Source organism: Chiloscyllium punctatum, chromosome 1, assembly GCF_047496795.1.
Source record: "Chiloscyllium punctatum isolate Juve2018m chromosome 1, sChiPun1.3, whole genome shotgun sequence".
Lineage (NCBI taxonomy): Eukaryota > Metazoa > Chordata > Chondrichthyes > Orectolobiformes > Hemiscylliidae > Chiloscyllium > Chiloscyllium punctatum.
Window position 1 is genome coordinate 24016588 of NC_092739.1, and position 14408 is coordinate 24030995.

The 14408-nt window shown below is 38.2% G+C and overlaps 1 protein-coding gene across 3 annotated transcripts in view; it reads left to right on the forward strand.

The window, feature by feature from the left end:
* The window catches only part of LOC140481565 (SH3 domain and tetratricopeptide repeat-containing protein 1), a 92102-nt gene that overhangs the window by 55710 nt on the left and 21984 nt on the right, over nucleotides 1-14408 (forward strand). For all 3 annotated transcript variants that reach the window (XM_072578016.1, XM_072578106.1, XM_072578193.1), the window contains 2 exons: nucleotides 5299-5328; nucleotides 8435-10132. In XM_072578016.1, the coding sequence (XP_072434117.1) occupies nucleotides 5299-5328; nucleotides 8435-10132 (1728 nt within the window). The remainder of the gene's footprint in view (nucleotides 1-5298; nucleotides 5329-8434; nucleotides 10133-14408) is intronic.

Below are 14408 nucleotides of genomic sequence, written 5' to 3' on the forward strand. Positions count from 1 at the left end.
CTTCACTAATGGAATTTTTTTTACCTTTGATTGTTTTGCAATCCTGCAAGATAAGATTGTTAGAGATTCCTGGGACTTTGTTTCCCTTAAACTCAAAATAAATTCTATCGTTGAGAGAGAGAGAGGGGACTTTTTTTGTTTTGCTTTGAATTTTGGGCAGGCTTGTGAGATTCTTGGATGAAGATGGTTGTATGCATCAGCACTTATCAAAAGGAAAGAATATTATGAAACTAGATTACCTTGGAGTGAAGGGTTAGTATTTGTTCCAGATCAGACGTTTTGCATTAAAACCCTAATTAATTTACATTTAAACTCTAGTATATAATAAATCCAGAAAGAAGCTAACTGCAGTCCCAGTCTGTAAGTAAAGTTAAAAGTGACAACCCTATTGAGGTGTTAGTGATAGGGGCTCTGGCATGAGTGCTATATTGTGCAAATGGTATTTTTTGGGCTAGGCGCAAGATATGTTTTGGTGACTGCTGTATCAAAGCTTTTTTCTCTTTTTCAGTTTATGAAGGAGTATTTTGGATTTAATGGATTTATTTGTACTGTGTGCTTAAAATATTTGTTATTGGTAGACAGTTTGATTTATTCTATTTTATCATTTCTTTTGGTAATAATCTTTTTTGCTTTATTGTTAAAGTAAACTATGCGGTATTGTTTGCTTATGTTTCAGCAAGAGACTACTTTGTTGTATTACAACACAGAGTAAATCCTTCTAATTTGAACCAGACCCACAGAAAAGCTCGTCTCCCCTCGTAATCTGTTCAAGTATGAGTGACCAAGAATGACAAATATCCCTCTATATGTAAATAAAAAAAATTAACAATTTGTTCTTTAACTCCAAGAAACACAAGAACATTAAACACCAACTATCTACAAGGTAATCGTCCTTTGTCTGATTAATTTATCTCCCTCCCACAGTACAACAAAATACCGATCTGATAAAACCCCCGAATTAATTTTAACAAAAAAAAAATCAAATTTCAAAACCAGTTGTTGCTTTTCCCTTGATATCTTTGTCTGTCATTTTCCAGGTCTTTCTTCAGTCTTCTACTTCACAATTCTCCTATGAAAAGGTACCTTTCAGAGAGAGGCTTGCAGGCTGTATTTTCAATGGTGCTCTTTGCCGCTTCGGCTAACTGTTCAAAGTACCCCAAACATCAGACTGTCTCATTGGTTTGGTGTCATCACAACAGTAAAATTCAAATTCAATTGGACTTTGGTATCTTGGGGCATAATGTACGGTGATTGGCCACATTCAAATTTGTTGTATACCATAGCAATGCAGCTCCAGCTATTTGTTTCACAACCAAATGTTACAGTTTTACATTTTTCAGCACACTCTGTGCCTTTACAGGTCCATGTCAACTTCCACACACTCTCTTAAAGGTACAGTGCACACCTACACCTTCGTAACAGTTAAGACCAAAACAAAATCCATCTTCTATCAAGCCAGGATTTAGTCTGGGATCTGACTTGTCCAGTAATAATATCAGCTGAGATCATAGAGAATGTGAGCTCTCAGTGAATTATTTGAATTCACTGAATGTAAGAGGGGTCGGTGTTTTTCTTCTTAAAAATAATGGCCACACAGCAGTTCTGGACATGAAATAGATGTCATAGAATCATAGAGATGTACAGCATGGAAACAGACCCTTCACCCCAACTTGTTCATGCCGTCCAGATATCCTAAACTAATCTGGTCCCATTTGCCAGCACTTAGCCCATATCCCTCTAAACCATTTCTATTCATGTACCCATCCAGATATCTTTTAAATGCTGTAATTGTACCAGTCTCCACGACTTCCTCTGGCAGCTCATTCCATACACGAACTATCCACTGCGTGAAAAAGTTCCCTCTTAGGTCCCTTTTAAATCTTTCCCCCTCACCCTAAACTTATGTCCTCTAGTTCTGGACTCCTGCACCTCAGGGAAAAGACCTTGTCCAATTACCCTATCCATGCCCCTCATGATTTTAATAGGCCTCTAATGCTCCAAGGAAAACAGCCCCACACTACTCAACCATTCCCTGCAACATCCTTGTCAATCTTTTCTGAACCCTTTCATGGGTTGTGGCAATGTTTGTTGCACAAAATCTGAAGATGGCTTTGAATGCTGTTAAGGATTTTCTGGAAGTTGAAGACCTAACTGGGTTATTTGAAATCTGAAGCTAAAATTTAGGGTGGCACGGTGGCTCAGTGATTAGCACTGCTGCCTCACAACACCAGGCTCCCAGGTTCAATTCCAGCCTCAGGCAACTGTGTCTGTGTGGAGTTTGCACATTCTCCCTGTATCTGCGTGGGTTTCCTCCAGGTGCTCCGGTTCCCTCCCGCAGTCCAAAGATGTGTAGGTCAGGTGAATTGGCCATGCTAAGTTGCCCATAGTGTTAGCTGCATTCGTCAGAGGGAAATGGAACTGGGCAGGTTACTCTTCGGAGGGTCGGTGTGGACTTGTTGGGATGAAGGGCCTTTTTCCACGCTTTAGGGAATCTAATCTAAATGGAGACATTTAGCAAATAAATTTAAGGTTGAAGTAAAAGCAGGGTCCTATAAGGATGAGATGCTTTGAGTGATTACGCAGCATTCAGATTTGTGGGGAAACGATGAAAACCTGAAACTGGGAAGTTTACGGCAGGAATTGGCTAAGATACAATTATAAGTGAATAGGACTAGACGAGGAAAGAGAAGTTAAGATTTAAACTTGAAGAAAGTGAAAAGGGTCATGGAAAGAGAGGAGAGAGAAAAACAAAGGGTAATAGTTAAGTAAACTTAAAATGGAAAGATGTAAAACAAGATCAGAAAGAAATGGAATTAAAAAGACTTGAACCCCAAAGAGACAGAGAAATTAATGAAAAGAGTCAGCAAAAAAAAAGCTTAAACTCTATCATTATGAAATGAGTGTCCCTTATTCTGTGGCTATGTCTCTTACCCTAAGATTCCTCCACTTATGAAATAATTTCTCAACATCCAATCTGTCAAGCCACCTCAAAATCTTGTATGTTTCAATAAGATCAGCTCTCATTCATCTAAGAATGTTAATGAATGAAGACCTAACACATTTAGCCATTATTGGTAAGTAAATCCCTTCATCCCAGGAATCAGCCTCGTAAATCTCTCTTGAACAGCCTCCAATACGAGTATACTCAATTTTTGTTTTTAAAATGTAGGGACAAAACTGTGCACAATACTCCAGGTGTGGCCTCACCAACACACTGTCCGGTTGTAACTAGCCTTCCCTGGTTTTTAACCCTAACCCCTAGCAATAAAGTTCAAGGATGGAAGTTGGAAATAAAGTCAATTAAATTTGGTGAGAGCAGGAAGCTGTACGAATATTGTCATTAACTTACCAGAAAAAGTAGAGCAGGACTAGAATATGGCATAGTCCAAAAATCTCTCAACACGACAGGGTACCAAAATCAAATGGCATCAGCTTTTAGTTATGTCTGTCTTCTCAATTTTTTTATAACCATTCCATAAAAAAATAACTTTGAAGTCATTTCAGTAGCCGACTTTTTAAAAACAGGATTCTCAATAAACCATTGTTCTTGTTGGATATGGAACATGTTCTGTATTCAGAATAATTATTAACTTAAGGTGTGAACATTTCTTAATGATGCTATTACCCAAAGCCTTTGTTTCAAAGTGCTTGTGGCTTTTTCTGTCTGGGTGTTGTTTGCCTGACACTAGTGTATTCTGAGACACATCAAGACCCAAGCCTAATGTTCCCCAAAGGTATAAATTACCACTCGATGCATGTATAACACCAATGATCTATAAATTCAAGATGATGTATAAGTGCACATTGTTATTGTTGTATCTTGGATCCAGGCACAAAGTTGGGAATAAGTGTGAGATTAGGAAAGATAGCAAATTAGAGGGGAGAGAAGTGGTAGTGTTGTTGGGGTGGAGAATGGATGCAGTGGATTAGTGTTGGGTGGATTGAAGGTAGACTAAGGTTGGAAATATGGAGGATGCAGAGGAGGATGTAAGGCAAGAGATGATAGCAAAATTAGAAAGAGAACAGGGACATGTGGAGACAAAACGTGTGGTGCTAGAAAAGCACAGCCAGTCAGGCAGCATCTGAGGAGCAAGAGAGTTGACGTATCGAACATGAGCTCTTCAGCAGGAATGATTGAGCTCAAGAAATCAGGAACTCTTCATTTCTTCATTCCTTATGAAGAGCTCATGCTGAAAGCATTGACTCTCCTGCTCCTTGGATGCTGCCTGATCGGCTGTGTTTTTCCAGCACCACACTTTTCGACTCTGATTTCCAGCATCTGCTTTCGTCCTCGCTTTCGTCTACATGGAGAGACATGAAGACCAGTCAGTGGATTTTGAAACCTCTGTGTATGCTAAGGATTGATGTATAGAGGGTTTTGTATTTGATAGAGTAAGGTGCAGTTTATATAATGTAACTTGCAGGGCACCAGTTAAGGATCTTTTGGAAAATGTGAGACAGATGAGTTTGACAGAATGGAGATGAGTTACAGTGGACACAGTTGATATTTTTGAGATTATTCATCTGCATTGACGATGTTCAATTTCACTGAAAATATCTTAAAAAGTTCAGCTGTTCACTGGCTTCAGTCTTTCAATATATGGAATATTTGTCTTTTGCCAATCCAAATTACATATTCCTTCATCCAGATGTTCCTTGGCTTCACATCATGCAAAATGTGCATTTTCTCCAGTTTATACTATCTATTTAACTTGTTTTCTTCATCATAGGCCTTACCAACTTCATAATACAATTTGTTGTCATAAATTCTGGTCAATATGTATTCATCCATCATTAAGGTCTATGATTTTTTTTAAAGACAATTGGCATCAGTTTTAAACAGGATGCTCAGAAGATGAGCCCAATTCTGCATCAACATCAGATTTTGCATTTCAAACTAAAGTCAAAAACTAGTTCACTGAACAGAAGCCTTGTATTTTAAAGCTGCCAGGTCCACATACAGGGCATTTTTCAAGCTGGTAGTTTCTGGCAGTTCCATGTCGACATCAATCCAAATAGAGAGTTGCAATAATATGTTTTTAAATAAAAATATTTGATATGATGATCCTAAAGATAATGTTTATTTTATAACATTCATGAAAATATTTAATTGGAAATATACAATATGTCGAGATATTATTGAAAGGTATTATCAGTCCTCATTTTGGAGTGTTCTCTGTTTTATTTAAAAACTTATTGTTAATTGAATGAATACAGAATACTTAACCTGTTTTGCATACAACTAACATGCTAAATAATTTAAGACTTCCCTCATGATTATATCCTTTTTATATCCAGATACGTTGAATCCACAACATGAAGAGAAAGGTAATAAGACACGAATTTAATGTAAATGTAATATTTAATTTATAAGGGATATCACTTATTCATTTGGGATCTTTGACTTTTTGATATTCCTGAATGCGTGAATTTACAAATTAAAAATAGCTTTGCAAAAAGTATTACAATATAATTACAATACTGATAAGTAATTAAACTTATTTTCTATATTGAAAAATGATCAAAATATTTGTCAAGTTTTTGAATGTATGCACATGGTGTGTAAAGTTATTTTCATGAGTGCCTTGTGTTTTAGCAAACGGGCAGATTTTAATGAAAAAGGCTGTTCACTTCTTTCTGATGGGATATTTTTAGACTAAGAACTTAGTGATCTTCCCATTCAGCTTTTGACTGTTCTTTCTAGGATTCCACTGACCTGGCTTTAACCAGATTTCTGAGTCTCACACTCTGGTGATTAAATATTCTTTTTCTCTCCTTTTAATGTTCTATTTCATGGCAGAGTATTAAGCATCAGGAAATCTGTTGCAAAATTAAATTTTTATTTTGAATTTTCTGCATGACCTTAGATCAATTCCTTTGTCTTGCTTTCATAGCATATCTGGAAGTATTATTTCCAGTTTATCAAAAGTTTTAATTTTTTTAAAAAAATTCACTTGGAGATATTTCTCTTCAAAGCTGAAGAACCTGGGTTTTACATTTTTTCAAAAATCAGAAGTCTTCCCTCGAGTTCTACTCTGCACATACAATGATAATTCCACATAGAGTATGTTACTGAAACTACGATTAAAATACAATAGTGATAGCAGCAACTGGTGTTTATATAGCAACTTTTCATGTAGTCAAAAAACCCAGTGTCCGCATGTAGGGTCACCTGTGAATACTTCTGCTTCATAGAGATGACTATGATTAATTTGTAATGACCACTTATATGGTTAACATTGCTTGTGGCTAATATTTGCATCCCACACGATTGGTCACTGTCCAGTCAACATGCAGGATACTGTGATTACAGTATCTTTTAACCTGTACCTAGTGCCTAATTATTGCAGTAGTCCCTTGACGGTCGTCACTAGTCCAACTTGCATGCCTAAACCAGAATAGGACACTTACTCCACTCACTGTGTGGCAGCCTTTTTCATTTCCATTGTGCATTTGTGATTTGGATGAGGATGTAAGTCACTATGGGTAGCCCTTCACATAGTAAGTCACAAGCTCAGTCCTCAAATCCTCTTTCTCTTTTCTTCCTTGCACTGTGTCAACTGAATTTAGATTTGAACTTCCAAACATTCCCAACCAACTTATTGATTTAACTCTTTATCTCCCCCACCTTATCCCTAAGCCCCAATCCTATAGCCTAGTTATATTGAGCATCATGATATATTGTCCCACACGTGATCAGGGTCAGACTACTGATAACTGTTGTGCCTGTAATAACATGTTCCCCTCCCCCGTATATTGAGTTGCCACCCCACTACCTTTCAGAATTGTTGTTTTCTCTGCATTGTTTCAAAACCTCACAGTTGACTTTACCAACTTTCCTACGACTGCAATGTCCAAGATAAATGCCCTGAGATCCATCTTGTTTTGATGCATGAGATGGCTGCCTATCCTTATGCACAGTGTCCTGGTAGCAGCTTTATGAAAGGTGTCTATGAGCTTCAAAGTGTAGTATTGAAGTGGTACACTGTATTACAGTTAAGTCTGAGATGTGTCTTGTGGATGTGGTGAGCTTGGTTCCTGGCCAATTCCAACCTCCTGATCGGGGAGGAACAGGGAGTCACTGCCAATGAGCGTGCCTTGAGGTATTGGGAATGCTGGGTGAGATGGTGGTCCAGATAAGACACCGGCAAGCTGCAGCTGCCAGATATCTGATCAGATTTTTGTATTAGGAATTGGCACCATCTAGTTTCTGTCAATTATCTGGGAAACTGGTGGCTTATTTATAAGTGAGATTGGGTAGTAATGAGGTTTTAATGCATGAAATAGGCAACATGCCACAAACGCATGAAATTCTCATTTAGCTGTTAATACCTTGGGTTGAAAATCAGACATTTTCTTGATGACAAGAATCAAATTTTTCCATTCTCCTCCTCATTTCCCAATTGACTCATTGATGCTCACATTGTTCAGAGAGGGGAAGCTTCTATCACTTACTTTCACAGAGCTTTGTGAAGCTGAACTTGGATTTTCTTCTCAATAAAGACCTAGTCTTGACCATGAACTTGAGAGAAGTGGAAGTAAGTTACTTTCTCAGACCGCAGTACGCAGTAAAGTGAGTTGGTTCAACCTAGTCTACCTGACCTCTAAATAAAGAAGATTAACCACAAAAATACCTGAAATAAAGCGTTATAATAGTCCTCCTGCAGGCTTTCTACATTAACCCAAGCCAAACCTAATTTTCCTTCAAAAGTATTTAAGATAAATTTGTAAAAGGTACCTATTAACAACAAATAATGTCATGTTATTTAACTGCTTTTGGTAAGTGAGTTGATTAACACTGACTAATAATGAGTATAGCTGCATGCTGTTTAGAATATCTGTGATACTGAGATCATGAATGTGCCATTTATCTGGTTTGAGTTGAACATGGTCCTTATGTTTTGGTTAATAGCTTGGCTATATAATTTCCTTTGGTTGACTTCTGGTTAATAAGTTTGTGTAAAATAGATTGTGTGACTTATTTTAACAACTATTTAAAGAATGGCACAGAGATGCAGTCACTTTAACAGAAAATATTCCATTTCTGGACTGTCTCTGCATTGCGTGAATCATGATAAAATATTATGCACTCATTCCCACATTGCTTTATGTTCTGTCTAGAAAGGAATGGTAAATGAGCTCTTACTTATATTGTGGCTATTTTTGGCTAGTGTAAATGGAGTTAAATCTGTATATATGTCAGTTTTCTCAATGTGTTCTTAAACTAGACTTTTATAAAGCAATTCTACTTGTAAATTTATTAGTGTTAAACAAATACTGTCATGCTTTTGGTGTGTATATTAGAAATAATGAATGAAATATTCTTCTACAGCAATATTGTAAATAAGCTGATACAAGATTTCCTGGCTTCTGCTTTGAATGTTGAATTTTTTTTTCTGTCACGTGCGATTAAATAACAATTACTTTCTTGCAGAAGAAAAACAAACTCCAAGTACTCAAGAACTTGAATTGTTAAAAGCCAAGTTGAGTAAGGCTGTAAGTAGGTTAGAAGAGGAAAAGCCTACCCCTTCAGTCAACATGAGGGAATCTGTTGAACAGGGTTCTGTAAGTTGTGACCAAGAGGATGGACTTGACTCAGAGGAGCCTTGGTTGCTTGTAGATCATACAGGTAAACTGGACAATCTGGAAATCTTCCATCGTTTCTTAGTCATGCTTAATAATGAGGAATACAGCAAGCACTTCAAACATCTGTATGACTCCTCTTTTTCATTTCTAAAGTCCATCTTTCATAACTTTTGTGAAGAAGAAGAAGTGGTTCGTTATCTTGAGGTGGCAAGGGAGGCAGCGAGAAAGAGACAGATGCAGTGGGCCCAAACAAGAATCTGTTTTCTACTGGGCAGAATGTGTGCCAAGAAGTTCAAGTACTCTCAAGCCAGAGTTTATTTTGAAGAAGCTCTCTGTGTAATGAAGGGTCAATTCACTGATTTATTTCTCTTAATCGCTCTGTATACAAACCTTGTTACAATATACTTGAAACAGAAAAACAAAGAAAAATGCTCTGCCATTTTTGAGAAAATTGCAGCCTTACTCTTGGGTATTCCAAACTACATTTGTACCACTGAGATGGAAGCAGAAGTTCTGAATTATATTTTAGGGAAAGCAGTGCTATCTGAAAATAAACATGCTGAGGCAAGAGCATGCTTCCTTTTAGCTAAACTTCATATAAATCTTAAAGAGTATGAAGATGCATTGCCTTTCATTGAAAGACTGCAGTTTTTGAGAAATATGTTAATGCTAGAGAGTAGGACTTCCTTAGACTTTCATTTTACATTAGGGTCACTGTATTACCAAAAATGTCTGCCAAACCTTGCTATAAGCTGTGCCAAACTTGCATGCATACAGCCTACTAGAACTCTAATGGATTGTTTGAGAGGTGCTAACTTTGTTACGAAAGGGACCTCAAAGCTCTGTGGAATGGGTAGACTGTCTTCCACAATTCCAGTACAAGTAGTACCCTACCTTAAATGGGCAGTTTCATTGGCAAACATCCTAAAACAGGACCATATTAGCCAAGGCCTTTGCCACAGCTTGTCAGACATTTACAAATTGCATGGAATGTATGGAAAAGCAATTCATTATATGAAAATGGCCATTAACACAGACGTATTCACTAGTACGGAGGAGATGGTGTCTTTGCTCATTTCTTTTGCATGGTTGCACATTGTGAACAGCCAAGCTGCTAAAGCCGTTGTCTTTTTAAGCACCATACTGGAGTCACCTTCTGTTCAGAATTGCCCTGTCCGACAGGGGATTGTTTACAATATGGTTGCTATCTCAATGAGAAGAATGGGAAATGTCAAGGAAGCTGCTAAGAACTACCACCAAGCCCTGTCAATCTCTGTAGTTTCGGGGCTGAAATTGAACCAAGCTATTACAAATGCCAATTTTGGTTTGCTCTGCCTTTGGTTGAAGGCCTATCGTATTTCTGAACAATTTCTTTTGAAATCCATTCATAACTTCTGTGAGCTGACAAATGTTGCATCAGAAGCAAATTTTTTTCAGGTCCTGATTATCCTGGGACAGTGCTACATCGAACAAGAATTAAGAGAAAATGGAAAACTTTGTTATGAATGGGCACTTTTAATTGCACTGAAAGCAAATCTTATTGAAAGTAAGTATGTTTTATATAGTCAAAACTGATACATTTTTATTATCATTAAAAGGCTTGGGGGCCTTGCATTAATTGCTGACACGGTCCAATATCCGAAGTACCTCAGGAGCAGGTAGGACTTAAACGAAGGCTGGATTAGTGGTGCTGGAAGAGCATAGCAGTTCAGGCAGCATCCAACGAGCAGCGAAATCAACATTTCGGGCAAAAGCCCTTCCTGATGAAGGGCTTTTGCCCGAAACGTTGATTTCGCTGCTCGTTGGATGCTGCCTGAACTGCTGTGCTCTTCCAGCACCACTAATCCAGTATTTGATTTTCAGCATCTGCAGTCATTGTTTTTACCTTAAACGAAGGCTTCCTAGCACAGAGGCCACAAGAGTCTACTAATGGATTGGGTATATTTGAATGTCCAAAAACCTCTGAAGTACCTATGACTTTCATGCTCAGCCAAGCAAGCAGGAAAGCAAATGCATGTTGGCTTTTATTGCAAGGTGGCTGGAGTAAAGGAGTAAGGAATAATGCTACAATTATTCAGGTCTTTGGGGACAAAGCTGAAAGTACCGTGTAGTTTTTTTCACTTTCCTTCCATATCAATATAGGGATATACTTGCAGGATACCTGATAGCTAGGACCATTTAGATCCTACTTCCATTGAAATCACCTGGAATTCCCTTCCCTCCAATCTTCAAAGCCACCTCCACATAGCTGTAAGAATCCTGTTCATTGATGCTCAAAAATTGATTCATCTGGTTAAAGAGCCTATAACTAGAGGGCATCATTTCAGGATAGGGACCAATTATTCAAGACTGTGAGGAGGAGAATTGTTTTCACTTAATTGTGAATCTTTGGAATTCTGTGTTGAAGGCTTGTGGCTTTTCAGCCATCAAGTATATTCAAAGCTAAAATAGGCAGATCTTTGCTTGCTAGGAAAGTCAGGAGAGGCAGGGAAGGAGGATGGAAGTCAAAACACAGCCATGAGGTTATTGAAAGTCAGAACAAGCTCAAAAGGCCTTGCATTCTACTCTTCAATCTCCTCTTTATTTGACTTGAAGAGGCCCAGATTTTCAACAGGCTTGACCATTTGTTATTCTAGAGGAGATGGATTGCACATGAGGGTCCTGTATAGTCTCTTTCGGACCAGATTCCAAAGGATTTGCTGGTAAATTGAAGATACTGTTGGAAAATTCCTGTATGCCTGGTACCCTCCAAAAGAATCCACTTTATTCAAAGAATTTTGAGGGTCCTGATGAAATTAAGTAAATTGTGGCTCAGGAAAAGTTAAATACATAGTCCAACTCCTAAGTAACTATTGAACAGACTCTCACACCCTCAAGTAAACCTACCTCTTTCCCTGCTTTGGATCTGATACTTCTCCACCAGCTCAAGACCCAGCCTCTGTTCCCAGGGACCTAATCCTGCTCCTTTTTACCTGGCCAGCACCTGCCCCCAGACCAAAAACCCATGCTCCCTCCATCTCCTGCTGGACCCACCTAAGTTTGCCATCTTTAAACCCTGGCACCCAATCTAACTTCCTCCTGGCACCATACATCCAGTATCCTACTGCCTAGCTACTTGGCATCTTTCCTAACCAGATAAGCAGTAAGCTGATATGCTACTTAGCTAGTACCCTGTACCCTATCCCATATCCATCTGGCACCCTAACTTCACACTTTATGTACTTACAGCCACTCTGCAGGCTGCTATCAAACAGTATGTGGATCTGGGATGTGATTCCCAGCTGAACCTAATAAGCATAAGGAGAGATGGGATACACTGAAACTGAAATGTCAATCCTCTCCTGCCCTCTGATTACCACACTTGAGGTGGGCAAATCATCCAATTTCCATGCTCCAGCCCACCCTACCCCCACTCATTTTATGACCTGGTCAAGCAGTTCACAGTTGGAGGAGTGTAGTGACACCGTGATGTGACCCTTGCTGCCGCCACCTTCCACCACCACCTCTGAACCTGGTCAGTTCACTTTTTTTTTAAAAAACCTATGCTGCTCAATTAACAGAGAGCCTTTTTTATCCATGTTGAAGCAAGGTCTAATTTTTGTCACTTGCCTCTTACAATTGGCAAATAAGATATTTGTTCACATGACTTTGAAGGTATGTTGTCAGTGAAATTGATGAAAGTCACTGGAAGGAGAACTGGCAGCAAAAGCATGAAGGGAGTGTTAGTTCATTAGTATTTGGCTCTGCAGTACTGCTTTCATTGGAAGGTACCCTCTACTCCACATGATGTGTGGTGTGTGTGTGTAAGTAATCGTTCCAGTCATCTATGGATTTCTTGCTGTGTTTGCTTCCATGTTTAGTTAGTTAATTAATTACTCACTTTGCCTCCTGCTGTGTTCTCCCTATTAACACACTGATACCTTTTTTTATCCATGTTGAAGCAAGGTCTAATTTTTGTCACTTGCCTCTTACAATTGGCAAATAAGATATTTGTTCACATGACTTTGAAGGTATGTTGTCCGTGAAATTGATGAAAGTCACTGGGACCCTCTTTCCCCCTTTGCATGTGGTGTTCATAGGTTTTGTTTTCCTGGTATGATTATGTGGTACACCCTCTTTACTCTGGTGTCTGATCATGGGAATTTCACTAGTTAAAAGTGCAAATCATTATATACTAATTTTGTCCATCCAATGATGTGTTACTTGGCAACAAACACAATGCTGTTATTATGAGACGATGCAATACCCTTACAATATTTTCACGGGCAGTGGGAAACTGTTACTATAAATGGCTTTGGCTAATGCACTACAACAGTGACTGATGACACCAGTCTGCAAACCTGCACAAAGGCAAAGCAAATGTACCACAAGATTTAACATGTTCATTAAATTTTCCATGCTCACACAGCAGTTCAATTGCATTGACCATTTGGAGATGCCTTCTATTATAGCTCAGATGTTGTCTGGTACATGGTATGTTTTCAGAAGTGCGTTCTTAGAGCAGGCTATCTGCTATGACCAATTATCTTTAAGGATAATCCTGTAATTCAATGGGGCTCTCTTGCATTCTGCAATAACTTTAGTGGAGCTACAGAGGGATGGCAGAAATACCATAGAGTGGAAGAGCCACAAAACCTGAGGTTCTACATATTGGAAAGCAGAGTCAGAATGATGTGATTTGTTTTTCGCCTTGTTTTATTCCTAAATCAGATTACATAACTTGCAGTATAAACTGCAGTAAGTGTTGCATGGAGCACTCGGCAGATTTGGCAGGACCTATCTTTTGAAACATCATTAACCTGAAATGCTGACTTTGTTCATCTCTTTACAAATGCTGCCTGATCTTCTGAATATATCCAGCATTCTGTTTTCATTTTAAAACTTTAGATTTCCAGTATCTGCAGTATTTAGCTTTGTAACTGTTGTCTTGTAACAAATTGGCACAATAGGCACAAAAAGATTGTATTCAGTATAAAAAGTGAGCTCATTGGCATTGGGAAAACATAGGGTGATGGGACAAACTCAGCTGTTCTTCTTTGTGATTTTTCTTGATTCTTGAGGGTATAGAATGAGGCACAAAGACTCTTAGGACATCTTTTGGTGGATTTTTACAGTGGTGAAGCTAATGGTATGAAACTATTGTTATTTCAAATTATTGTTTCAAATTGTTCCTGAGTCAATATATGATACAAATTCTGTAATATATCTCTTGCTTTGCAGAAATGGCAGAAAGTTTAATCAAAACAGTTTTGTCAGCACTGGCTGTTTATTTTATCTGGCTGCCATGACACTTGAAGTATGAAACAGGAGGTTAATCTTTTGTTCAGTTTTGGCTGCTAACTATAACAATATCTAATAATTAGCACTTCATTGGGAAGCAGGAGTAAATAATTAAGTGTCAAAGATGTTTAATAGGTGTAATGTGAGCTGGCACCTGGAACGCTGTCTTCATTAACAGTCTTAAAGCTTTTTATTGCTAATTTCTCAACACCTTTTGAAATAAAAGGTGCAAAGTAGTAGAACAATCTGCTATTGCTCTCTGCTGGGTTTACATATATCTAAACTATTGAGATGAAAATGTAGCTGTAACTGATTTGTGATTGTAATGACAAACATTGAAAATTTGGTCTGTCTTCTCTTGTCATTCTTTGGATTAGCTGATGACATTCATGCCCAAGCAAACACAAGCATGAACAGAAACTTGGAGGAACAGGATATAGGAAACAGAGCATGTCATTCTAATGGCAATAAATCAGTGTTATTCAGTCGACTCTGTTGTGATACTGTTTAGAACATTTGGACTTGCTGCAAGTGAAATGAAG